Source organism: Rutilus rutilus (assembly GCF_951802725.1).
Source record: "Rutilus rutilus genome assembly, chromosome: 2".
Lineage (NCBI taxonomy): Eukaryota > Metazoa > Chordata > Actinopteri > Cypriniformes > Leuciscidae > Rutilus > Rutilus rutilus.
The window spans coordinates 45,810,822-45,837,830 of record NC_140210.1 but is presented as its reverse complement, the minus strand read 5'-3'; the positions used below and the strand labels follow the sequence as shown (position 1 = coordinate 45,837,830).

The 27,009-nt window shown below is 34.5% G+C and overlaps 1 protein-coding gene across 1 annotated transcript in view; it reads right to left on the bottom strand.

Moving 5' to 3' along the window:
- The window catches only part of LOC311286596 (uncharacterized protein), a 55,498-nt gene that overhangs the window by 10,536 nt on the left and 17,953 nt on the right, over positions 1-27,009 (bottom strand). Inside the window, exons 5-6 of the mRNA XM_084402827.1 lie at positions 17,217-17,597; positions 17,076-17,132 (exon numbers count right to left, since the gene is read on the bottom strand). Of these exons, the coding sequence (XP_084258953.1) occupies positions 17,076-17,132; positions 17,217-17,597 (438 nt within the window). The remainder of the gene's footprint in view (positions 1-17,075; positions 17,133-17,216; positions 17,598-27,009) is intronic.

Below are 27,009 nucleotides of genomic sequence, written 5' to 3'. Positions count from 1 at the left end.
CACCCACCTAATCTGTCATTTATTTTTGTTTTGATAATAAATTGAGCCAGCCTCCATAAGTGAAACCTGTCCCGTGATTTTTTTTTTTAGTTTGTATACTCTAAATTGTGTTTACATTAGATTAATAATGTTTCATATAATCTAGAATAGATATGGAATAAATTGCATTCAATACAAAATGAGTATCTCTCATATATTGAAATCGAGTTTTTATGTGAAAGATTTGCTTTGTTGTGCATTTTAGTTATATTACAAAATAATTTAGAGGCCAAACATAAAAGAACATTATAAACTGTCAGTTCACCACGTGACAGCAGCAAGCAGGCTCCTTATTGGTTAACGCGGCGCGAATTGACGCAGAAGTTCCGATTTTTCAACTCGGGCGGCAGACGCGAATTCGCGTCAAACGCGTGAATGCACAAAAAGCACTAATAAAATTTGTGCACAAAAAGCACTAATAAAATTTGTGCGAACTTGACGCGTGAATGAGGCGTATTCGCGTCTGCCGCACTCTACGCCTCATTCGCGCCGCAGGAATTTTTTACGCGCGTAACGCGTCTTTGCATTGACTTAACATTGAAATCACTCGCGCCTGACGCGCTATTCGCGTTCGGTGTGAACGCACCATTATAGGCATTTTAGGAGGAGGGACTTTTGGAGGTGGAGAAAAATCAAGACAAAGCATAGGCATTTGATTCAATCAAGTCAAAACCAGTTTGGCAGGTTATCCGACTTGCTCAAGAGAGACAGAACCAATCAGCATAACACTATCATTCAAATGATCCAATCAGCCAGCATAAGGCTCCAAGAGCCATTTGGGTACGAAAGCCATTTGCAGAACAAAAGGTGAGATTCTCAGTGAATCATTCGTGCGCTAATCCCATCAGTCTGACGGTATCACCCATACCTTCACATGATCACAGAGACAAAACCACAGCTGTACATTGAGCTTACTGGTCAGGAAATGCATAAAGACAAAGGGTGAGGGTGAGAGTCTCAGGAATTGACTCATTTAGAGAACAGGACTATCAGGAATCTCTTGATATAATCATCATAACCGCTGCTAAACTTTCTCAGTCTATATTGGAATCTAAATTAAAACCTCAAAAGCTAAAATCAGTATTCTTCACCATGATGTTATGTAAGGAAGCATATCTGAAATAGATTCTTAAATTTGTAATCCTTCACATGTCATACTTCATCCCCGACTCAAAAAAACGTCATGTTTCTATACAAAATTGTCGAGCTAGAGCGCATTGAATCAGTGCGAACAAAAGTGGAGCTAGTGTGCGAGTGAGCCATTTTATCAGAGCAATATTGTCAACGTCAGCGAGTATTTGCATTAGATTACTATTATTATTATTATTACTATCTAATGGCATCAATAAAGCTGAAGTGTTGGGTCTTCTATTCGTGGACCCTGATTCTGAAGGGGAATATCTGCCTTCAGAAGATGACGGTGATTCTGAAAGTGAAAGTATAGCCCTACACCAACCACAAACGGTGAATCCTTTGCCCAATGTATATGGTCCTTTGCCCAATGTCAGTGGTGGGAACAATGTTTTCCCAGGATCGGAGTGTTCATCGCAAAGTTAGCAGGCGTGTTAGTGTTGTGGGGAACGAGGCGGGAGATTTTTACCCCGCTTGCGGTCACAAATAGCTTTGTGACCGTGTGCCTCTCCGCAATCGCGGCGACAGTATTGTGGTGGAGACTTTGTCTAATGCCACTGGGTATGTTAGACGAGGTCGAAGTATTCATAGGACAGTTAGGGGGCAACGTGGAGGCAGGGTGGGGAGTCGCAATGACAATGACAGTAGTCCGAGCTGTGCACACTCTGCGCGCGCGAGGCAGATCTGGCCGCACCCGCGCTGCTCGTAGCAGGATCATATAAATAATATGTGCCCCATACATGGAATCAGTATTCAGTATTGTGCAATATAGCATACAGAAGGTGAGGGACATTTTGGGGGGAAAGAAGTGCTGCATTTTATAATTTAAACGTGACTTTTCATGAAAATTCTATAATCCAAGATGGCCACCACCATATGACATCATAATATGCAAATTAAATGGGAAAATGTAATCCCTACATAAACTTTGGGTCATCCTTAATATTTCTCTAATTTACAGAAAGTCTCTATCTTTTATCACTTTTAACCCTCTGGGGACCAAGCTGTTTTTGGGGTCCTTGTGATGTTCTGACATGCTCTGACATTTGTGCTTTTTTCAGTTATTTATAAACATGTTAATGGCAAAGGTGTAAATTCACTCTATATAGCACAAACAGGGCTACCATAATATGCGAGCAACGTGTATGTAGATGTTTGTATTTTTAAGAGAATAATGTTTATGCGTGGTTATTGGAAAAAATTTAAATGAAAATTGCTGAATTAAGACCACAAAACACATATTAAATATGTGTCCACAAGACTTTTGACTAATGGATGTTGTCCCTTTGAGTTCTAGCTTCAAAATTATGTGAAAATAGTCTTGCTTTATCGTTCACAAAAAAAAAATACATTGATTTAAATGGTGTAAAACAGGTTTTGCTTGGAAAGCCAATATGCGAGGGGGAGGAGTAGTTTACACCCTAGATTACAATGTCCCACCCACTCTGCATAATGACTCTGCATAATTAGCCATTCATTCAGGTGTGACACTGACTGAGCCACAATGCAAGGACAAAATATATATTTTGAAGAAGACTTATATTGACCATTTAAGATTTTGCTTACATCTATCTTGTAAATATGTTTTGCTATTTTATTAAAAATGTTACAATTACAACAATAATTACAATTTCAACAATATTTCAAGTGTACTCTTTCTTTGTAAAAAAAAAAAAAAGAAAAAAGATTATAGGCCTACATTTTATCATATGTATTCATTAGTTTGAATATAGCATATATATATATAAATAACGTTAGATATGAGCAGAAATTGCTAAACAAAAGATTATTTGATGTGGCAGTATATTCTACAGTAGCCTAAAAACAGTACCCAAATCTAGTCAACAAGTGACTGACTGTAACGTTGTTTTTATGAAATATTAGGGCATATAAATGCTAATTTGCAGTTTAATACGTTGCTTATACAAATACATTTTATTTCAACATATTCCAGTCGATTTTTACTCATCTCAGTAGGCTATAGCAAAGCAGTTTATTCTTTCACACACAGACGCGCGATTCATATTTAGGCTAAACAGTCTTTACAAATATGTACCCTTCGTTCATCTCACAGAAAGGCGAGTCATATTATAGAAATGCGATTCATCTTTTTGCGGTTTGCATAGGCCTACACTAACGTTATTCCATAACGTTATTCCACATCAACACTTGAGAAAAGAAAACAGCCTACCTCACTCCTCAGCGGGATCTGCTCCTCATATCAGGAGATATTGCTCCTCATATTAGCACTGTTCTGAGGAAACTTTTCTTCATAAGGTAGGCTAGGCTATATTATGCCTCACTCGCGGCGCTTTGTTTACAGCTGATGTGGGGGCGTTTCACAGACTGAAATGGTTCTCAGAATTTGCATTTGAATAGCACGCGCTCTCCGGGGAGTGGTCAAATTACTTTTGAATGGCTCGTAATTAGCTCGACTGGAGTCGCTCTCTTTTTGTACAGATTACAGAAGCTGATAATATTTGTTTTTTATATAAATTACTTCATTTAAAAGCTGCGATCTCAAGCTTTATGCCCGTGGGTCTGTTTGCCTGTTTGACTGAATTTTCGCGGAGTTATAGATCATTTTCGAATGCGTTTCAAATGGGAGTTTACTGACAGAGAGAAGGCAGAAATCGCATCATGTTAATATTTCTTTATTTGTCAAAAAGCAAAACACTTTATTTTTATTGTGAGTATACAGAAAAAAAAATAGAAACTGAACAGGATCGATTGATGTATTACACGAAAATGAAAGATCAAAATTAACAGAGCATTTAGTGTTTATTTTCATTCCTAAAAAAAAAAAAAACGAGCAAAACGCGCGGGCGCGTTTTTGGTCCCCAGAGGGTTAAGATATAGCTTTTTGAAATTAAGATGTCAAAATCGAACGTTTTAGGAAAAAAACTCTGGCGCCTAAAGGGTTAAGCTACGTTCAATTTGGGCAATTAGAATCAAGCTTTTCAAGTCGAAGTTGAAGCAAACTCGAAGAGTTGAAGATCCTGCCCTCAGAAGTTACTGGTAAGTTTTAGTTGCTGTTTAATTAATAGCTCACTGTTTAGTTTTTTCCTGTGTGGAAAGGGCTGCTATGCATTTGCTAATACGACTTACACGTGGAATACTGACGTTTACTGCTGTAACATGATGCTGACACTGATTTCTACCCAGCTAACAGAATTTTGTTATAAGAACGTTCTCCAAAATTCTTCAAATATTCAGTGTTGGTTCTGGGAACATGAAAAATTATGTTACAGGAATGTGTTTTAAATGGTATAATGGTCCTCAAACGTTCTGAATTAAAATTCAACATTATAGGAACGTTGATTTCTAACATTCCAAAAACATATCCAAATGCCCAGTTTCCCCAGCAGGCACAGTAAGTCAATGTGACGTCAGGAAGACGCTGGACTCCAACTAATCCAACGTCAGTCAGACGTCATATTTTGGTTGAAAATGAAAGTCAGGTTGACGTCTAAACCAAACGTTTGTTTGGCGTCAAGCTCCAACGTCTGACAGATGTTGAATTTTGGTTGGAATAAGCACCGCAAAGAAATGTGACATGCATGGCAGCACATTAAATCTGTGAAGATCTCAGCAGAGGAGGAGTAAACAACACAAACAGCATTACCAGCTTCACTTATTACTAACCAGACTGACATTATTTAATTTCTGTTTTAATGAAATCAATAGTTGTATTTTTAAGTCACCATGATGGTGGTTAGCGTTTGCTTTAGTTGGACTCTTGACCCTTGATTTTTTTGTAAAAAATTTTCTCTGGGTGCTATAACTGTGCGTTTATAATAATACTGCGATTAGCAGGTGTGTATGGAGAACATTTCTACATTGATAATGCAGATCAACAAGCTTATTTTAATAACAAAGGACTGCAAATAAAGTGGCTAAGCAATTAAACAACTGCTTTTACTGCATATTTTTCTCACTTTTGGAATTTAAACATTATATGATAGGAACGTAATAAACTCAAAAGATCATTTGTAACAATGAAGAAAAAGGCAAAAGATTGTCCAAAATAATTGAAAAGTTAAAAACGAATCACTTATTCATTAGCACTCGTCATACAAACCTCAACAATGGTGACAATCAAAAAATAATTCATACACATAATTTATTCATGCCGCAATGCATGCTGGGAGCAGTGAATGTTTTTGTATGCTGGCATGAAGAATGTCACCATTGTTGTGTTTCATATGCTGATTTTTCACACACACATACTCACAGAAATCAACATACAGCATCTAAAACAATGTTGATACAAATTATCTTTAACATATTTGTTGAGTTCTTTATTTAACAATAATGCTTGAAATTCTGTAGTCAATTACACAAAAAAACTGTAATTTATCAGATATTAAATCTGACATATAGTTCTGCTTTATCAATGCAGAAACAATCTCCATAAACACCTGCAATTGCTGATAGAAACCCATACATAATGAAAGTCAAGAGTCCAACTAAACCAAACACTGATCTCCATGATGGTGACCTCAAACGAAACATTTTCAATAAGACATCAACATCTAAACCTCTGTTAATTCTCAATAAGAACGTCTGTAGATGTGACAGAAATAAAGTCAGTCTGGTTAGTAATAAGTGAAGCTGGTAATGCTGTTGGTGGAGTTGTTTAATCAGAGCTTCAGAGAGTTAATGTCTTTTATCTTCAGTTCATCTAAGGCTGTGTCTGAATAAAGTTGTATTTTGTTTTCTTATTACTCTTTCTTTCAGTGCTTGTTCACAGCAGGTGTTTGAATGATTGAAAGAATGTTTCAGGAACATCACACTAACCTTTAAATAACATTCTAGTAACATTAAACTGGACATTTTTATGTTCTTGGAATGTTAGAAATCAACGTTCCTATAATGTTGAATTTTAAATCAACATTAAGTTGAAAGAACATTTGTGGAACATTATACCTTTTAAAACACGTTCCTCTAACATCAAGAAAACTGGACATTTTTCAGGTTCCCAGAACCAACACTGAATATTTGGAGAACGTTCTTATAACAAAAGTCTGTTAGCTGGGTAGGAACCTCAGCACTGGATATATAGTCAAAGTCTAAAGTGTTTGATAAATCTGTTTAAAATCTATGTGGATACATTTGTCTGTCTTAAAAAAACTATAAAATGCCAATGCATGTGCAAAAAACAGAATTAGTCATTACATTTACATTAACATTATTTTTGCAAAATGAAGCTGTGTATTTCTTTTTTGATTTCCAGAACAATTTGGCTTAATTGTTATGATGTAAATGATCTTTGAAAATTCCTGCAGAGTTTAGCTCCAACCCTGATAAACTCTCCCACTGTAAAGAATACGCTATATCTAATCAAGAAAATTGAGGCAACAGATTACAAGCAATATTATTAATTACATTTAACAAATTAGAATTGAGTAATATTTAACCCTCTGGGGACCAAGGTGTTTTTGGAGCCCTTGAGATGTTCTGACATGCCTTGAAATTTGTGCTTTTTTCAGTTATTTATAAACATGTTAATGGCAAAGGTGTAAAATCACTCTATATAGCACAAACAGGGCTACCAAAATATGCGGCAACGTGTATGTAGATGTTTGTATTTTTAAGAGAATAATGTTTATGCGTGGTTATTGGAAAAAATAAAAATGAAAGTGGCTGAATTAAGACAAAACACATATTAAATATGTGTCCACAAGACTTTTGTCTAATTGATGTTGTACCTTTGAGTACTGGCTTCAAAATTATGTGAAAATAGTCTTGCTTTATCGTTCACAAAAAAAATACATTGATTTAAATGGTGTAAAACAGGTTTTGCTTGGAAAGCCAATATGCGAGGGGGGCGTGAAGGAGTAGTTTACACCTGGGATGTCCCACCCACTCTGCATAATGACTCTGAATAGTCATTCATTCAGGTGTGACACTGACTGAGCCACAATGCAAGGACAATGTATTTAGAAGAATACTTATATTGACCATTTAAGATTTCGCTTACATCTATCTTGTAAATATGTTTAGCTATTTTATTAAAAATGTTACAATTACAACAATAATTACAATTTCAACAATATTTCAAGTGTACTCTTTCTTTGTAAAAAAAAAAAAAGAAAGAAAAAAAAGATTATAGGCCTACATTTTATTAGAATTGTCAAATCGACTGTGACAATTAATACATACACTGTGACAGTGAATACATATTATGTATTCATTAGTTTGAATATAGCCAACATTGGAACATCTAACATCTTAGTCTATGACTTTATTTTTGACAAAAATAGTGTGACTAACGCCTGACTAACGTTGTTTTATTGAAATATCAGGGCATATAAATGTTAATTTACGTTGCTTATACAAATACATTTTATTTCAACATATTTCAGTCGATTTTTACTCATCTCAGTAGGCTATGGCAAAGCAGTTTATTCTTTCACACACAGACGCACGATTCATATTTAGGCTAAACACTCTTTACAAATATGTACCCTTCATTCATCTCACAGAAACGCGAGTCATTATAGAAATGCACTGTAAAAATTTAATACGCTATATTTACTCAATAAAATTGAGGCAACAGATTACAAGCAATATTATTAATTAAATTGAACAAATTAGAATTGAGTAATAATTAATCAAATTAATTCCTTAAAAGGTAACCATTTAAAATGAGTAAAATTTACATAAAAAAAAAATCGAAATAACAGACAGAGGTCAAAGATGAATTAAGAACTCTTTATTTTTTATTGGCAACATTGAAGACACCTGATGTTAACAAGCAGAATCACTGAAGGACAAAACCGTAATTGTAAGTCACCGTTATGGTGATCAGTGTTTTAGTTGGGCACTTGACCCTTAAATCATTAACTTTAGATTTTGTTTGGCTGCTGTACCTGAGTTATAACAGCCAGATGAACAAAGCGAAAAGGTGATCTGATTGTGTTTTAACAATCATTATTTCACCTGAATCGCTGAACTCATACAGAGCCGAATGTCTGAGTTGTGTTTATTTTATTAATTATAGCAGAACTGTCCTTGTACAGCATAATATGTTTAGCCTTTTCAATGAAATCCAAATGATTAAAATTTTTTTTTAAAATAAAACACTTTTTTTTTTTATGTAGGCACACACAGGCATCAAGATTTAGCGTATGAATCTCAGCAATGGTGACAAACAGATCACATCTGATCATAAGCTCATTATATATTCATGCAGCAATGCATGATGGGAGCCATGAATGAGTTTTGATTGGTGAAACCAATGCACTGCAACATGCTTTATAAATGTCACCATTGTTGAGATTCACAGGCTGATTCTTGATGTCTGTGTATTTAAAAACGAAATCAATTTTTTTTTGTATATTAGATAATTAATTATAGCAGCTCTGTCCCTGTACAGTATAATATTTTTAACTATATGAGTTCAGAGAATCAGGTCAAATGATTGTGAAATAATGATTATGTTAAAACACAACCAACACCATCAGATCACCTTTTCTCGTTGTTCATTTGGCTGTTATAACTCAGGTACAGCATCCAAACAAAATCTAAAGATAATGATTTAAGGTCAAGAGCCCAACTAAAACAAACACCGATCACCATAATGGTGACTTAAAATTACAGTTTTCTCCTTCGGTGATTCTGCTTGTTAACATCAGGTGTCTTCAATGTTGGCAATAAAAAATAAAGAGTTCTTAATTCATCTTTGACCTCTGTCTGTTATTTCGATATTTTTGTTTTCATCAAGCAGAATCACTGAAGGAGAAAACTGTAATTTTAAGTCACCATTATGGTGATTAGTGTTTGTTTTAGTTAGGCTCTTGACCTTAAATCATTGACTTTAGATTTTATTTGGCTGCTGTACCTGAGTTATAACAGCCAGATGAACAAAGATAAAAGGTGATCTAATGGTGGTTGTGTTTTAACATAATTATTATTTCACAATCATTTGACTTGAATCACTGAACTCATATAGAGCCCAAATTCTGAGTTAGATTTACTTTAATTATAGCAGCTCTGTCCTTGTACAGCATATTATTTTTAGACTTTTCAATGAAATCCATGTGATCAAAGCAATAATAAAAAATAAAAAAAAACTTCAATAAAGTTTGTATGTAGGCACACACAGACATCAAGAATTTGTGTATGAATCTCAGCAATGGTGACAAACAGATCACCTCTAATCATAAGCTCATTATTTATTCATGCAGAAATGTATGATGGGAGCCATGGATGAGTTTTGATTGGTGGCACCCAGAATGCACTGCAACATGCTTTATAATTGTCACCATTGTTGAGATTCACAGTCTGAATATTGATGTCTGTGTGTCTAAAAACTAAATCAAAACAAACAAAAAAAAAATTTTTATATGAGACATCTCTAAGAAATCTTTGGATAAAGTTCTAAATATTCAACATATTATGCTGTGCAAGAACAGTGCTGCTATAATTAATAAAGTAAACCTAAACTGGTAAATTAGGTTCCCAAATAAATTGAGATCTAAATGAGTTTAGAGGTCAAATAATGGTAATGCTTATGTTAAAACACAACCAACACCATCAGATCACCTTTTCTCTTTGTTCATCTGGCTGTTATAACTCAAATACAGCAGCCAAACAAAATCTAAAGTCAATGATTTAAGGTCAAGAGCCCAACTAAAACAAACACTGATCACCATACTGGTGACTTAAAATTACGCTTTTCTCCTTCATTGATTCTGCTTGTAACATTAGGTGTCTTCAATGTTGGCAATAAAAAAAAAAATGTAATTTTTTTTTGTTAATTTTACTCATTTTAAATGGTTAGCTTTTAAGGAATTAATTTGATTAATTATTACTCAATTCTAATTTGTTACATGTAATTAATAATATTGCTTGTAATCTGTTGCCTCAATTTTATTGATTAGATATAGCGTATGCTTTTTTACAGTGGGATTGATGTAACATTATTTATTTCAATTAACTTAAGTTAATTACATAAGGTTAATCCAATGCCACTTAGTTGAATAAGGTTAAAAGTCTTAATTCTGTCCAAAACAATTAAGTCAATTAAGATCAATTATCCTAAAATTAATATTTTTACATTCAACCAAAACAAATAATCCAGTTTCACACAGCAAAAACTCCAGTGTTAAATGAGTTTATAAGGCTCCAGACTCAAGAGAGTTAAAGTGTTAAAATATGAGTGTTAAATTAACACTCAAGAGTGTTAAAGTTAATGAGCTCATTAAGTGATTGATTGAGTGATGATTGATCATTATTGAAGACACCTGATGTTAACAAGCAGAATCACCAAAGGAGAAAATCTTGACCCTGAACCCTTAAAAACCGATACAGCCGCCCGCGGCATAAAATAACTATCGTTCTAAAATGTTTAATAACTTTTGAGTCGCTAATCCAATCTGTATGCTTTAAAATGCACCGTAAAGATGAGATTCTCAGCTTTCCCGTGTTATCACGGGTGTCTCTATTGGTCATTCAGTGGCTCCGTAGTGCCGGTGATTGCGTCATCAAAATCTGCAGCAGTGATTCGTCATGGAAACACATGTAGTTTCTTTCTCTGAGCCAAACAGGAACGATTGTTGATGCTTAGTCCCACCCCCATGCCCAGATTCGTCCAAACGGTCATCAACTCAACCAACAAACATAGTGATTGGTGATTTAACCAACCAATCACGTTTCTTTATACATTTTTAACAAACGCAATGCATTGAAAACTACGCATGAAAACTAACGGATGCAAAGTTTTTGACCATAGCGCAAAACACGAAAGAGCATAAAACATGAAAGAGCATAAAACACGAAAGAGCATAAAACACGAAAGAGCATGAGTATGTAAAAAAAAAAACAGCAGTACAAATCGGAGGATGTGTTAGAATTGATTTTTTTAAACGAGTCGTTAGACCTGGTGGAACCTTCCGATTCAGAAGATTGTTTGAATCATTTGCACTGTTTATTTATCTATTTGTATTTAGTTTGTGAAGATTATTTGCACTATTTGTTCATTAGCACTCAGTATATTACCCTCAATGAACCATTTCTTCATTTGCACTGTTTATTTCTTTTTGTATTTAGTTTGTGAAGATTATTTGAACCATTTGTTCATTTACACAATGTATATTGTATTGTTATTAATTATATTGCACAGTTGTCACTACTTGTTATATTGTTTGCATTTGTTGTTCATGGTCAAATTATAATATAATTTTCTGAAGAAAAATGTTTGCTTAAGTGTTCTGTTGTAATATAACAACTTTTCTATTTACTTTACTTCCTGAACTTATTTGGACACATCTACATTGTCAGTAAATGTAATACACCTTCTTTTACTCAAAAACGCCTAGAATAATATTATAATAAATGGCTATAACTTGCTGAGGGATTGTTACATGTAGACAAAATTTAATCTGGAAGTCTAAAACAACCAAGTCTAACTTTCTAAAAGAAAAAAAGAAAACTTCAAGAAGTTCTGTTTGAGTTCACACTGAAAACACCACATTTTTTGCTGCCGTTTTCTTAAAATCCTGTAAATTTCATAAATTCTCTGACAAAAGAAATGTAAAACTGGGACTTTAAATGAGCTAGCTGGAAACTTTAGGTTCTCCTGTTTAAAATGATATATGGCACTTGATGCTTGCTGCTAGAATGGGTTAGAAAAACAAAGAAAAGTACAGGTGAGTCAGGCGCCCCAAAAATGTTCTAGGTCTTTAAGGGTTAAATCATTAACTTTAATTTTTGTTTGGCTGTATCTGAGTTGTAACCAGAGGTGGGAAATCCATACCCTGGTAATCCAGAGTTCTTGCGAGAGCACAAGTTGAATTTGATCAGTGAGTTACTCTGGTGTCGAGTAATGATGCTCATTAAATATGCCCCTCGATCTGAGCTGCACCAATCACATCGGGTTATCTGATATAGGCGGGCCAAAGGCGAGCTAAACAGATGACGACAGCGCTGCGACGTCGAAGTCATTAGTAAACATTGCAAGATGGCTATGGATGAATACTAGTTGTTTGAAACAGCTTTGGCCACTACAATGAACGAGTTAGACTTGGCTTTTTATCTAAAACAGGAACAGAAGACGCCGCTCGAATCGTTCCTTTGCAAGAAGGACGTTTTTGCTGTTTTGCCGACCGGATATGGTAAGAGTCTAATCTACCAGTTAGCTCCGCTGGTAGCTAAGTGTATGGGCTTTATTGTTGTGATTGGTCGTAGTGTTATCCAATTGCGTGCAATGAGATTTTCAAATGGATGCTTGGAGCCGCCCCTCGAGCTGGGTGATTTTCAGTACTCGACGCCAGACCATTAATCTTTTAGATCTGGTTCTGGATTTACAAGCTAGGAAATCCAGGGGCCTAAGAGTAGAAGTCCTGCCATATGTTTATTCCACCCATAAACTCAGTCATCTGATTTCACTAATTAGTTCTCTCTGCTGCTGAATTAGCAAATCCAGGTGATTGGAACAAAGTACTGAGGAGGACTTTTACTTTCTGAACCTGGACTTTACAGCTCTGCATAGCAATGCCACATGTCGGCCAAGAGCAAAGAAATAAACCAGAACTAGACCTTATCTGAGGCAAAAAAATCTGTGTATATTAAATATGGAGTAATTTCAGCCACAGCCTTAGATGAAATCACCTGAAGAGAAAAGACATTAAATCTGTGAAGATCTCAGCAGAGGAGGATTAAACAACTCCACAAACAGTATTACCAGCTTCACTTATTACTAACCAGACTGACTTTATTTCTGTCAGACGTCTACAGAAGGTTTTATTGAGAATTAAAAGGGGTTTAACTCCGTTTCATTTGAAATCACCATAACAGTGAATAGTGTTTCCATTAGTTGGGCTCTTAACTCTTATTTCTATTGTCTTTTTTGGCCGCTGTGACAGTGTGTTCATCAAAAACCTTTGCAGCAGCAAAAAAGCTAAAGTGAGATGAGATCAGGTGATGATGGTTACCTGTTGATGGTTTTATAATCATCATGAAACAGACTGATTCACTGAGGTATTTTTTTTTATAATCTAACAAATATGTTGTTTCCATAATATATTCACGTCACAAACCCTGTGTTGCTGCAGCATGAGATCCAGCAAACTAACAATCAGTTTAAATCTTTAAACAAACATAAAATAAAATAAAAATTGGCCTAGGCTAAGTCTGACACACACAGATATAAAAAATCAGCACATGAATCTCAACAATGGTGACAATCACAAATATTTAGATAAACAGATTAATTCAGAACATCACTGAAAAGCTACTAATTCACAACAAAAACAACAGCAAAAAATAAAAGCAAATATTTAGAATCAAACAAAATAATAGGACAATTCAGCTGCATAATTTATTCATGTTGCAATTCATGCTGGTAGTTTTGTACTATGCTTGTACCCAGCATGCATTGCAGAAAAGTACTTTTGATTGTCACCATTGTTGAGATTCATACGCTGATAGTTGATGTCTGTGTGTGTCATATTAAACAGATTTTTTTTGTGTTCACGTTTGTTAAAGTCTTCTAACTTGTTATAATATTGCTGGATCTCATGCTGCAGTAACTGCAGTTTGTGTTATGAAAAAAATATTAATGTGACAACATAATTGTTAGATTAAAATACCTCAGTGAATCAGTCTATTACATGATGATTATAAAACCATCAACAGGTAACCACCATCACCTGATCTCATTTCACCTTAGCTTTCTTTGCTGCTGCAAATGTGTTTGACAAACACTGTCACAGCAGCCAAAAAAGATAAAAGATATAATAAGAGTTAAGAGCCCAACTAATGGAAACACTAATCACTGTTATGGTGACTTCAAATGAAACACATTAGAGTTAAACCTCTGTTAATTCTCAATAAAACTTTTGTAGACGTCTGACAGAAATAAAGTCAGTCTGGTTAGTAATAAGTGAAGCTGGTAATGCTGTTTGTGGAGTTGTTTAATCCTCCTCTGCTGAGATCTTCACAGATTTAATGTCTTCTTTTCTCTTCAGTTGATTTCATTTAAGGCTGTGGCTGAAAATACTTTTTTTTTTTGGCTACGATAAGGTCTAGTTCTGGCTTATTTCTTTGCTCTTGGCTGACTTGAGAGGTGTAAAGTCCAGGTTCAGAAAGTAAAAGTCCTCCTCAGTATTTTGTTCCAATCACCTAGATTTGCTAATTCAGCAGGAGAGAGAACTAATTAGTGAAATCAGCTGACTGAGTTTATGGGTGGAATAAACATATGGCAGGACTTCTACTCTTTGGCCCCTGGATTTCCCACCTCTGGTTGTAACTCTCAAATGAACAAAGAGAAAAGTTGATCAGGTGGGGTTAGTTATGTTTTGACAATCATTTAATCACTGCACTCTGTATTCTGTAAATCAGTAATTCTACTTTTACCAGAGTCTTTTTCAACACAAGTATCTGTTCTTCTACTTAAGTACGGGAAGTGAATACTTTTGCCATCTCTGGTAATAAGTGAAGCTGGTAAAGCTGTTTGTGGAGTTGTTTAATCAGATCTTGAGAGATTTCATGTATTTTATCTTCAGTTGATTTCATCTAAGGCTGTGGCTGGAAGTCAGTTGTAGTTCTTGTGTTTCTCTTTCCTTCAGTGATTCTGCTTGTTAAAGGTCCTGTTCTTCGTGATCCCATTTTTCAAACTTTAATTAGTGTGTAATGTTGCTGTTAGAGCATAAATAATACCTGTAAAATTATAAAGCTCAAAGTTCAATGCCAAGCGAGAAATTTTATTTAACAGAAGTCCCCTTTCAAAGCCTACAGCGAACGGCCGGTTTGGACTACATCCCTCTACTTCCTGCTTTAATGAAGTCACTAGAACAGTTTTTTGACTAACCTCCACCCACAGGAATACACAAAAAAGGGGGCGTGGTCTTGTTGCGCTCCCACAGAGAATATGAAAAGTTGCGTTTGTAGAGTGTGTTTGTCGCCATGTCGTCGGGATGCTGTTATTTTCGTGTAATATTAAAGACATGTTTAAAATAACACTGAGCGCATGCATCTCCACGTTATGGTAAGATGCGTGACCTTTCCGGGCAACGTGCGCAAAGCTGCTGTCGAATCACAACACAGGAACCGCTGGCACAATCAGAACTCGTCACGTATTTCTGAAGGAGGGACTTTATAGAACAAGGAAGTCATCAGCCCATTTTAGGACAGTGAAAACAGCGGTATACAGATAAGTAAATTGTGTGAAAAATACTGTGTTTTTTTACACGCGAAACATGAACACATTTTATATTGCACATCTCGTTGTGATCATCAATAAACAGCCAACATCACCTGATCTCATTTTTTCACAGCTTTTTTAGCTACAACAATTATGCTTTATAAACACAATTATAGCAGTCAGAGAAAATTTTATATTAAAGAGTCAAGGATCAAGAGCACAACTAAAGCAAACGCTAACCACCATCATGGTGACTTTAAAATGCAAAATATGATTTCATTAAACCGGAAATTAAATAAAGTAAATCTGGTTAGTTTTAAGTGAAGCTGGTAATAAGTGTACGGCCATGCATTTCACCTTTTTATTTGGCAAAATGACATCAGCAGAGGTCAAAATCTTGACATCAAATTGACATTGACACTTTGACGTCAATATGACTTTCATTTTTGACCTATTTCGAGACATAATTTTGACATCAATTTGATGTCATATTGATGTTAAATTGACATCAAATGCCCACTGGGAAACTCTGTAGAGCTGTGGCACCTCCAGGACCGAGTTTGCCCATCCCTGGTGAAAACTATCTTATTGGTTAACCCGGTGTAACTCCCCTCATATTCCTGCTATATTGCATATTGCTATTGTCGTGTCCCTCAGCATTGAGTCATTCCTCATTCAAAGGCTAATTGCTAGAAGGACTGGAATTGAAGACACATGGAATCTAAAATCTAACAATGACTCACGCAGTTTAATTCCATATGGAAAGTGTGTTATATTATTAATACATATTACAGCTATCAGTTGATGCACAAAAAAAAAAAAAAAAACATTATAGCATAACTTGACATCAACAGTCAGTAAATGAATCTCAACAATAGTGACAATACAATATTCAGATAAACAGATCAACTCTAAACATCCCAAAACAGGCTACTTTAAATCACAACAAAAGCACAATTAAAGAAAATAGTAAGATCATTCAGCTGCATAATTTATTCATGCCTCAATGCATGCTGGGAGTCATCAATGCGTTTTGTTCTCTGCTGGCACCCAACATGCATTGCGGCAAACATGTTTGTTGATTGTCACCATTGTTGAGATTTATGTGCTGATTCTTGATTTCTGTGTCTGAATTTATTTTTATTTATTTTTTGTAAATCTTTACATTTATTTATAATAACCAGTTATAATAACATTATTGGATCTCTTGATGTTGTAACTGTTAACTGTGTGTTAATAAAGCACATTTGTTATGGGAAAAATGGCAAAAGAAAATATGATCAGGTGATTTTGGGAAACTTTTGATCTATTGGCCTGAATCTTGGATCTTTTTGAATATATTGTGATGTGTTAGTAATTTGTATTTTTGATAATATTTGCCCTGTGATTCAACAGCATGAGATCCAGTAGTGTTATGATAACTGGTTATAAAGACATAGTATATACATTTATATTATATCTGGCATGTAAGCCTGATGAAAAATCAATGTTAAGTTTCGGGGATATAGTTCTTTATAATTAAAAACACAACAAGAACTGTTTTTTACTAAGTGTGGCATATTCAGAACTACTGTACAGTGAATGGCAGGCAGACACCCTGAGAACAATCTACAGGTTTCATACATTTCTACCAATACATTTCCAGGACTTTTGAGGCAAATATTCATGTTCAAATTTACCATAGCATATCTGTAGCCTACATACATTGGAAAACATTCAGAAAATAAGCCAATAGAGACACAGTGTGTAACATTACCAGGTGAGATGGTCACTGGTGTGACAGTTGTAGAGCTGGTGTTAATGCTGCCAGTGTCTGAAAGTTTGGATGAATAGTGATTAATGAACAGAGACACATATATCATGAATGTGTAGAAAGAGCTCATGTGAATATAATTACCTGCACAGTATGCTGAATTACACACAGTTGGACTAACCAGCTCATAGACATAATAATTGTCTGGACAGGCTTTGACTTTAATGGGAAAAGACCCGAACAAGCAGCAGTAACTCGCAGCGTCACCGCTCCAGTGACCGCAGACATCTCGAGTGACGACTCCATCTGTTACTGTTGGGTGTCCACCACGTATCCACAGTGGGACTTGAGTGCCACAGCTGGACTGAGCAACACATGTGTCTGGGATATGAGCGCTAGTGTTGTTAATGAAGAGACGATACCAGCCGCTCCAGGAGACAGACGTGTCACACTTTCTGACTGAAGCATTTGTATTACTGATGGATCTCCATGTATCGTTCAGCACAGTGTAGTTGTAGCAGGGGTCTGTAGAGAGATTAGCTGTTATGAAAATATATTAAGAGATTAACAAGTTTCTGAAAAACATTGTTAATTTTAAAATTTAACCAGAAGTGCAGCTTAAGACGTTACTTTTTTCTTCTTTTGCTAATTTGGAGTGATTAATTTTGTTTCACAAAATTTTTTTAAATGCATTTATAGGTTTATCTGAATATCAATGCATCATAAAGAAAAAGACAAACTTGTAAATTGGAAGTAAACACGTTACATTCCAGTACAATCATAAATATATATATATATACACACAGTGAGGAAAATAAGTATTTGAACACCCTGCTATTTTGCAAGTTCTCCCACTTAGAAATCATGGAGGGATCTGAAATTGTCATCGTAGGTGCATGTCCACTGTGAGAGACATAATCTAAAAAGAAAAAAATCCAGAAATAAGTGTCAAATAAGTCAAATAAGTTTTTGAACACCTGAGAAAATCAATGTTAATATTTGGTACAGTAGCCTTTGTTTGCAATTACAGAGGTCAAACGTTTCCTGTAGTTTTTCATCAGGTTTGCACACACTGCAGGAGGGATTTTGGCCCACTCCTCCACACAGATCTTCTCTAGATCAGTCAGGTTTCTGGGCTGTCGCTGAGAAACACGGAGTTTGGGCTCCCTCCAAAGATTCTCTATTGGGTTTAGGTCTGGAGACTGGCTAGGCCACGCCAGAACCTTGATATGCTTCTTACAGAGCCACTCCTTGGTTATCCTGGCTGTGTGTTTCGGGTCATTGTCATGTTGGAAGACCCAGCCTCGACCCATCTTCAATGCTCTAACTGAGGGAAGGAGGTTGTTCCCCAAAATCTCGCAATACATGGCCCCGGTCATCCTCTCCTTAATACAGTGCAGTCGCCCTGTCCCATGTGCAGAAAAACACCCCCAAAGCATGATGCTACCACCCCCATGCTTCACAGTAGGGATGGTGTTCTTGGGATGGTACTCATCATTCTTCTTCCTCCAAACACGTTTAGTGGAATTATGACCAAAAAGTTTTATTTTGGTCTCATCTGACCACATGACTTTCTCCCATGACTCCTCTGGATCATCCAAATGGTCATTGGCAAACTTAAGACGAGCCTTGACATGTGCTGGTTTAAGCAGAGGAACCTTCCGTGCCATGCATGATTTCAAACCATGACGTCTTAGTGTATTACCAACAGTAACCTTGGAAACGGTGGTCCCAGCTCTTTTCAGGTCATTGACCAGCTCCTCCCGTGTAGTTCTGGGCTGATTTCTCACCTTTCTTAGGATCATTGAGACCCCACGAGGTGAGATCTTGTATGGAGCCCCAGTCCGAGGGAGATTAACAGTCATGTTTATCTTCTTCCATTTTCTAATGATTGCTCCAACAGTGGACCTTTTTTCACCAAGCTGCTTGGCAGACTAACAGGTCTTTGAGGGTCAGAATTCTAGCTGATAGACAGGTGTTCAAATACTTATTTGCAGCTGTATCATACAAATAAATAGTTAAAAAATTATATATTGTGATTTCTGGATTTTTTTTTTTAGATTATGTCTCTCACAGTGGACATGCACCTACGATGACAATTTCAGACCCCTCCATGATTTCCAAGTGGGAGAACTTGCAAAATAGCAGGGTGTTCAAATACTTATTTTCCTCACTGTATAACATTTTTATGATTGTACTGGAATGTAACGTGTTTACTTCCAATTTACAAGTTAGTGGAGTAACAAATATAATGTTAGGTCATTTTGAAATGGATATATATCATCTATGGATATATAACATATACATATAGTGTATGTATATGTATATATATGTATATATATATATATATATATATATATATATATATATACATATATATATATATATATATATATACATATACATACTGTATATACAGTATATACATATATATATACACATATATGTATATACAGTATATATATATATATATATATATATATATATACTGTAAAAAAGAATACATTGATTTTATTGATATCTAATTAATAAAAATGAGGCAACAGATTACAAGCAATATTATTAATTAAATTTAACAAATTAGAATTGAGTAATAATTAATCAAATGAATTCCTTTAAAGGTAACCATTTAAAATGAATTAAATACATTTTATTCATTTTAAATGGTTAACTTTTAAGGAATTCATTTGATTAATTATTACTCAATTCTAACTTGTTAAATTTAATTAATAATATTGCTTGTAATCTGTTGCCTCATTTTTATTAATTAGATATTAATAAAATCAATGTATTCTTTTTTACAGTGTATATACACATATATATACACATACATACATATACATACATATACATATCCATACATATATATATCAGGCTTGTGCAAAATTCAGAATTTGAGAATTGCCCTCCATTCAATTCATGAATTTGAATTTGAATTGAATTTACTCCGCCCCACAGGACATTGAATTGAATTTGAATTGGAATGACAGGAAGTGGAATTAAATTCATGGCAATTCAAAGAAATTCCACTCAGTCACACAACAGAAAGAATGTGTTGAGTCTCACATGCATTCAGTGTTAGGAAGGTTATTTTGGAAATGTTTTTGCTTATTACTGTTATTAGTTACCCATTATAAATGTGGTTTGGATTACTTTATTTGGATAACTTTATCAATGCAAAGCAATTTCGTTTTAAGTTGATTAGTACACTCTTAAAACGGATGTGTTAAAAACAACACAACCTGTGTTATATCTTAACACACCTGTGTGTCTAGTTAAGGACAACACATTTTGTGTTACTTTTAACTCAACCAGTGTGTTATTGTTCTTAACACAGGGAGTGTGTTGAAACCTTTTACACACTAATGTGTTATAGTTACACAACTTGTGTCAGATATGTGTCACATGTGACTGTAGTCGGTGTGTATTTGCCAGAGTGCCTGTGTTTTTACAACTGAGTGTCTGGATGAACACTGAAACGTATTGTTAACTTGTGTTTATGGAGTCCAGTGACATTTAATAAAGAGTTTGTTTGAACATTTGGATGGTTTAGACATCATGAATCTACATAGACAAGCTCTTATTGAGAATTAACTGAGGTTTAGATGTTGATGTTTCACTGAATGTTTTATTTGAAGTCACCAGAATCGTGATTAATGGCTCCTTTATTTGAGCTCTTGACCCTTTACCTTTCTTTTAGTTTTTCTCTGGCTGCTTTAACTGTATTTTAATAAAATAGGCCTACATTTGTTATGGTGAGAGAAAATATGATCAGATGTTTCTTGATGATGTCATAATCAACAAGTGCTGATCTGATCAAGTCTTTGAGTATATGGATGGTGTGCATTTAATTTATTTATTTGCTAGTTATAACAATCTTGTGACACTACATCATGCTATCCATCATAATAAAAAATGTTTTCTAAAAATGTTAATCTGCAGCAGAAACTAGACAAATACAGACATCAAGAATCAGCGTATGAATCTCAACAATGGTGATAAACAAAAAGCTCCATGCCGCAATGCATGCTGGGAGTCATGGATGAGATTTGTACTATGGTGGCACCCAGCATGCATTGCGGCATGAAGCTTTATGTTTGTCACCATTGTTGAGATTCATACGCTGATTCTTGATGTCTGCTTGATACCATAGACTGTAAAGTCCTGTATGCACTGTACATTTAAAAACTAATTTTAAGCTAATTGTAATATGCTAATCCTTTTAAAAGTCATCTTTTAATAATTACATTAATCTTATAAATATTGAACTCTTGCTGAGCTTAACAACACTACATATCCAATAATAATATTATAATATTATCATCTAAACATATTTTTCTCATGATTATTTCTGCTGTTTAAAGTGTTAAAATAAATACACATTTACAGCAATCACAGAAAACGAATGCTAAAGAGTTAAAGGTCAAGAGCCCAAATAAAGCTGACACTAATCACGATTCTGGTGACTTTAAATGAAACATTCAATGAATCGTCAACACCAAAACCTGTTAATTCTCAATAAGAGCTTCTGTAGAGTCTGACAGAAATAAAGTTAATCTGGTTATTAATAACAAGTGAAAGCAGCATTTGAAAAAGACATTGAAAAAGAGGCATGATGTGATTGGCTGCCAAAAAACACCCGTTAATCTTTAAGTTTTCATGAATTAAGATTTAATTTATTTATTTGAATGTATTGCTTTATTTATTTTAGAGCATTTTATGGGATACCATATAAAATATACCTATAATTTTTTTTCATAAACACAAACTCTCCTCCATCCAGTGCTATTCTATCCAGAGTTACACTTGAACACACATTGTGTGTTAAAAATATACACAACATGTGTCAAAATACCATCAACACATGCTGTGTGTTGTTTTTTAACACATCTCTTTTTAGAGTGTAACTAATTGAATTAAACATTTTACCTCAGTAATACAACTAAATACAATTACATTAATTTTGTAATTTATTAACAGAAATTTCATTTCACGTAACTATTTACTCCTCAAAAAAAATTTCCTCAAAAATACATTTTGTTCTAAAATAGATATTGATCAAATTCTTGAAATAAATTACCCCCTCAATGTTGTTTAATTCGTTTTTTTTTTTTTTACATTGCTTTTAACATTCATCGCTGGGGGAAAACATATCCTTTTAATGTAATCTGTACAAGTAGTTCAAACTAATATCATTTATAATGCAATCATATCTGACGTAAAGCTTCATTGTTAAACACTTCACTTAAAATATGTATATGAATTTCTTTGAATTTTTATTGAATTGCAATTCTGCTTCGTTTAATTCAAATTCGAATTGTAATTCTAGATCCTGTTTTTGACATCAATTCAAATTCAATTCAAATTCAAGAATTGAATTGGAATTAAGGAGTCATTCTCAATTCAATTCTGAATTGTGCACAAGCCTGATATATATATATATATATTAGGGCTGGGCGATTTAAATCGCGATATTGTTATGCGCATCTCGTCAGTAAAGCCGGTTCCTTGATTAGTAGTAAATCGCCATCACCTGCTTTCAGATGGAGCGGCATTTACTACAAAGAGCCGTAGTTAACTGACAAGCTGAGCCAAATCACATCAATATCGCGGACGTATCGCCAACGATATTTAATGCGATATGGCTCAGCTTGTCAGTTAACTACGGCTCTTTGTACACAGCAAAACCTCCAGTGTTAAATTAACACCCCTGGGAGTGTATGAGTCCACACTCAAGAGTGTTTACGTTAATGAGATAACTAAGTGATTAATTTAGTGATGATTGAGCATTATTGAAGACACCTGATGTTATCGCTGAAGGAGAAAATCTCAAATTGTAAGTTACCATTATTGTGATGGGTAGTTGCTTTAGTTGGGCTCTGACCCTTTTATGTATACTTTAGATTTTGTTTGGTGGTTGTATCTGAGTTAAAACTGCCAGTTGAACAAAGAATCAAAAGTGACCTTTGTTGGTTATATTATGACAATCATCATTTGAACTTGATCACTGAACTCATTAAAATCCTTCTTTCTGACTTCGATCTATGTTGTTGGTTAGTGAATCTGCATAAATGGCCAGAATTTTTGATTTAATATAAAGGATTTCTTAAAAGTTGTTTAAAAAAAAAATCATTCTTTTAGGCACACACAGATGTCAAGATTCAGTCTATGCATCTCAACAATGGTGAGGAGCAGAATAGTCAATGAGGAAAAGTAAATTACATAGACAATTCAGATCATAATTTATTCATACCGCAATGCATGATGGGAGCCATTAATGAGTTGTGATTGGTGGCAGCCACTGCAACATGCTTTATTATTGTCACCACCATTGTTGAGATTCACAGGCTGATTATTGATGTCTGAACGTCTTTTTGATTAGAGCAATGCTTATTAAATATTTTGAATTATAAGTAGGCTACTGATAATCATAGGCCGAAGAATCACAAAACTGCTGCTAACAAGTTAAACCAAACTATCTTAATATGTTTCATTTTTCAGATCACAGCATGATTATGTCAAAACATAACCAACACTATAAGATAACATTTTACTTTGTTCATTTAACTGTTATAAATCAATAACAGCAGACAAACAACAGTAAATATTAAAGTAAACATATAATGGTCTAGAGCCCAACTAAAGCAAACACCCATCACCTTAATGGTAACTTACAATTTGTGATTTTCTTCTTCAGTGATTCTGCTTGTTAACATCAGGTGTCTTCAATAATGCTCAATCATCACTAAATTAATCACTTAATTATCTTCTCAGCCCTAAATGCCGCTCCATCTGAAAGCAGGTGATGGTGATTTACTACTAATCAAGGAACCGGCTTTACTGACGAGATGCGCATAACAATATCGCGATTTAAATCGCCCAGCCCTAATATATATATATATATATATATACACACACACACACACACACACACACACACTCATACATACATATACATATATATACATTTCAAAATGACCTAACATTAACAGGTTTTACGTGGGAATCATGGGTCATAAACTAATATTTAAGTGACAATCTGACATTCCGTTTCCTCAACATTTCATATGGAAATTATAAAAAAAAAAAAAAAGTTTGTGAACTTAATGCTTTTACTAAAACAAATAGGTGAGTTTCTCCACAGCATGTGAAGCATTTTATTCCAGTAGTGTCCTCACCAACACTGTATCAGTGGTTTGATTGGGTCTGACTCTAAACTAGCACTATTGAGAGAGAGATAGCCCAGTGGGCACCTTGACGTCAATTTAACATCAATATGACACAGGCTTGTGCACAATTCAGAATTGAATTGAGAATGACTCCTTAATTCCAATTCAATTCTTGAATTTGAATTGAATTTGAATTGATGTCAAAAACAGGATCTAGAATTACAATTCGAATTTGAATTAAACGAAGCAGAATTGCAATTCAATAAAAATTCAAAGAAATTCATATACATATTTTAAGTGAAGTGTTTAACAATGAAGCTTTACGTCAGATATGATTGCATTATAAATGATATTAGTTTGAACTACTTGTACAGATTACATTAAAAGGATATGTTTTCCCCCAGCGATGAATGTTAAAAGCAATGTAAAAAAAAAAAAAACGAATTAAACAACATTGAGGGGGTAATTTATTTCAAGAATTTGATCAATATCTATTTTAGAACAAAATGTATTTTTGAGGAAATTTTTTTTGAGGAGTAAATAGTTACGTGAAATGAAATTTCTGTTAATAAATTACAAAATTAATGTAATTGTATTTAGTTGTATTACTGAGGTAAAATGTTTAATTCAATTAGTTACACTCTAAAAAGAGATGTGTTAAAGAACAACACACAGCATGTGTTGATGGTATTTTGACACATGTTGTGTATATTTTTAACACACAATGTGTGTTCAAGTGTAACTCTGGATAGCATAGCACTGGATGGAGGAGAGTTTGTGTTTATGAAAAAAAAATTATAGGTATATTTTATATGGTATCCCATAAAATGCTCTAAAATAAATAAAGCAATACATTCAAATAAATAAATTAAATCTTAATTCATGAAAACTTAAAGATTAACGGGTGTTTTTTGGCAGCCAATCACATCATGCCTCTTTTTCAATGTCTTTTTCAAACGCTGCTTTCACTTGTTATTAATAACCAGATTAACTTTATTTCTGTCAGACTCTACAGAAGCTCTTATTGAGAATTAACAGGTTTTGGTGTTGACGATTCATTGAATGTTTCATTTAAAGTCACCAGAATCGTGATTAGTGTCAGCTTTATTTGGGCTCTTGACCTTTAACTCTTTAACATTCGTTTTCTGTGATTGCTGTAAATGTGTATTTATTTTAACACTTTAAACAGCAGAAATAATCATGAGAAAAATATGTTTAGATGATAATATTATCACCATGGATATGTAGTGTTGTTAAGCTCAGCAAGAGTTCAATATTTATAAGATTAATGTAATATTTAAAAGATGACTTTTAAAAGGATTAGCATATTACAATTAGCTTAAAATTAGTTTTTAAATGTACAGTGCATACAGGACTTTACAGTCTATGGTATCAAGCAGACATCAAGAATCAGCACATGAATCTCAACAATGGTGACAAACATAAAGCTTCATGCCGCAATGCATGCTGGGTGCCACCATAGTACAAATCTCATCCATGACTCCCAGCATGCATTGCGGCATGGAGCTTTTTGTTTATCACCATTGTTGAGATTCATACGCTGATTCTTGATGTCTGTATTTGTCTAGTTTCTGCTGCAGATTAAAATTTTTAGAAAACATTTTTTATTATGATGGATAGCATGATGTAGTGTCACAAGATTGTTATATCTAGCAAATAAATAAATTAAATGCACACCATCCATATACTCAAAGACTTGATCAGATCAGCACTTGTTGATTATGACATCATCAAGAAACATCTGATCATATTTTCTCTCACCATAACAAATGTAGGCCTATTTTATTAAAATACAGTTAAAGCAGCCAGAGAAAAACTAAAAGAAAGGTAAAGGGTCAAGAGCTCAAATAAAGGAGCCATTAATCACGATTCTGGTGACTTCAAATAAAACATTCAGTGAAACATCAACATCTAAACCTCAGTTAATTCTCAATAAGAGCTTGTCTATGTAGATTCATGATGTCTAAACCATCCAAATGTTCAAACAAACTCTTTATTAAATGTCACTGGACTCCATAAACACAAGTTAACAATACGTTTCAGTGTTCATCCAGACACTCAGTTGTAAAAACACAGGAAGTAACTCTGGCAAATACACACCGACTACAGTCACATGTGACACATATCTGACACAAGTTGTGTAACTATAACACATTAGTGTGTAAAAGGTTTCAACACACTCCCTGTGTTAAGAACAATAACACACTGGTTGAGTTAAAGGGGTGGTTGATTGCTATTTCACTTTTTTCATTTTAAATACTGTGTAATGTTGCTGTTGGTGCATGAACAGTATCTGCAAAGTTGCTGCGCTGAAAGTTCAACATAAGCGGAGATATCGTCTTTTAAAAATCAGGAAGTTTAATGCCTACAAAAACGACTCGAATGGGACTACAACGAGATACTTCCCGGGTTTTATACGTAACTAACCCATACATTTACATCAACCCTCCCTCCGGAACATGTTCTGCTTTCGAAGAGGAGGAGTTATAGTGGAGAGAGCTGTAGCTGTCAGGTCTTCTGTGTTCAGGCTTCCTACAGACGCTGTAGTTCGTCAACAATGGTTAAAATTTAAGTTTGATTATGTTCCTGACAATTACAATCGTAGTTTAGCTCTCTGTGCTGCGCATTTTACGGAAGACAGCTTCCAGAATCTACACGAGTTCAATGTCGGATTCAACAAGAAACTATTACTCCAACATGAAGCAGTTACAGCTATAAAACCAGAGGCCACAACCTGCAAGTAAGAT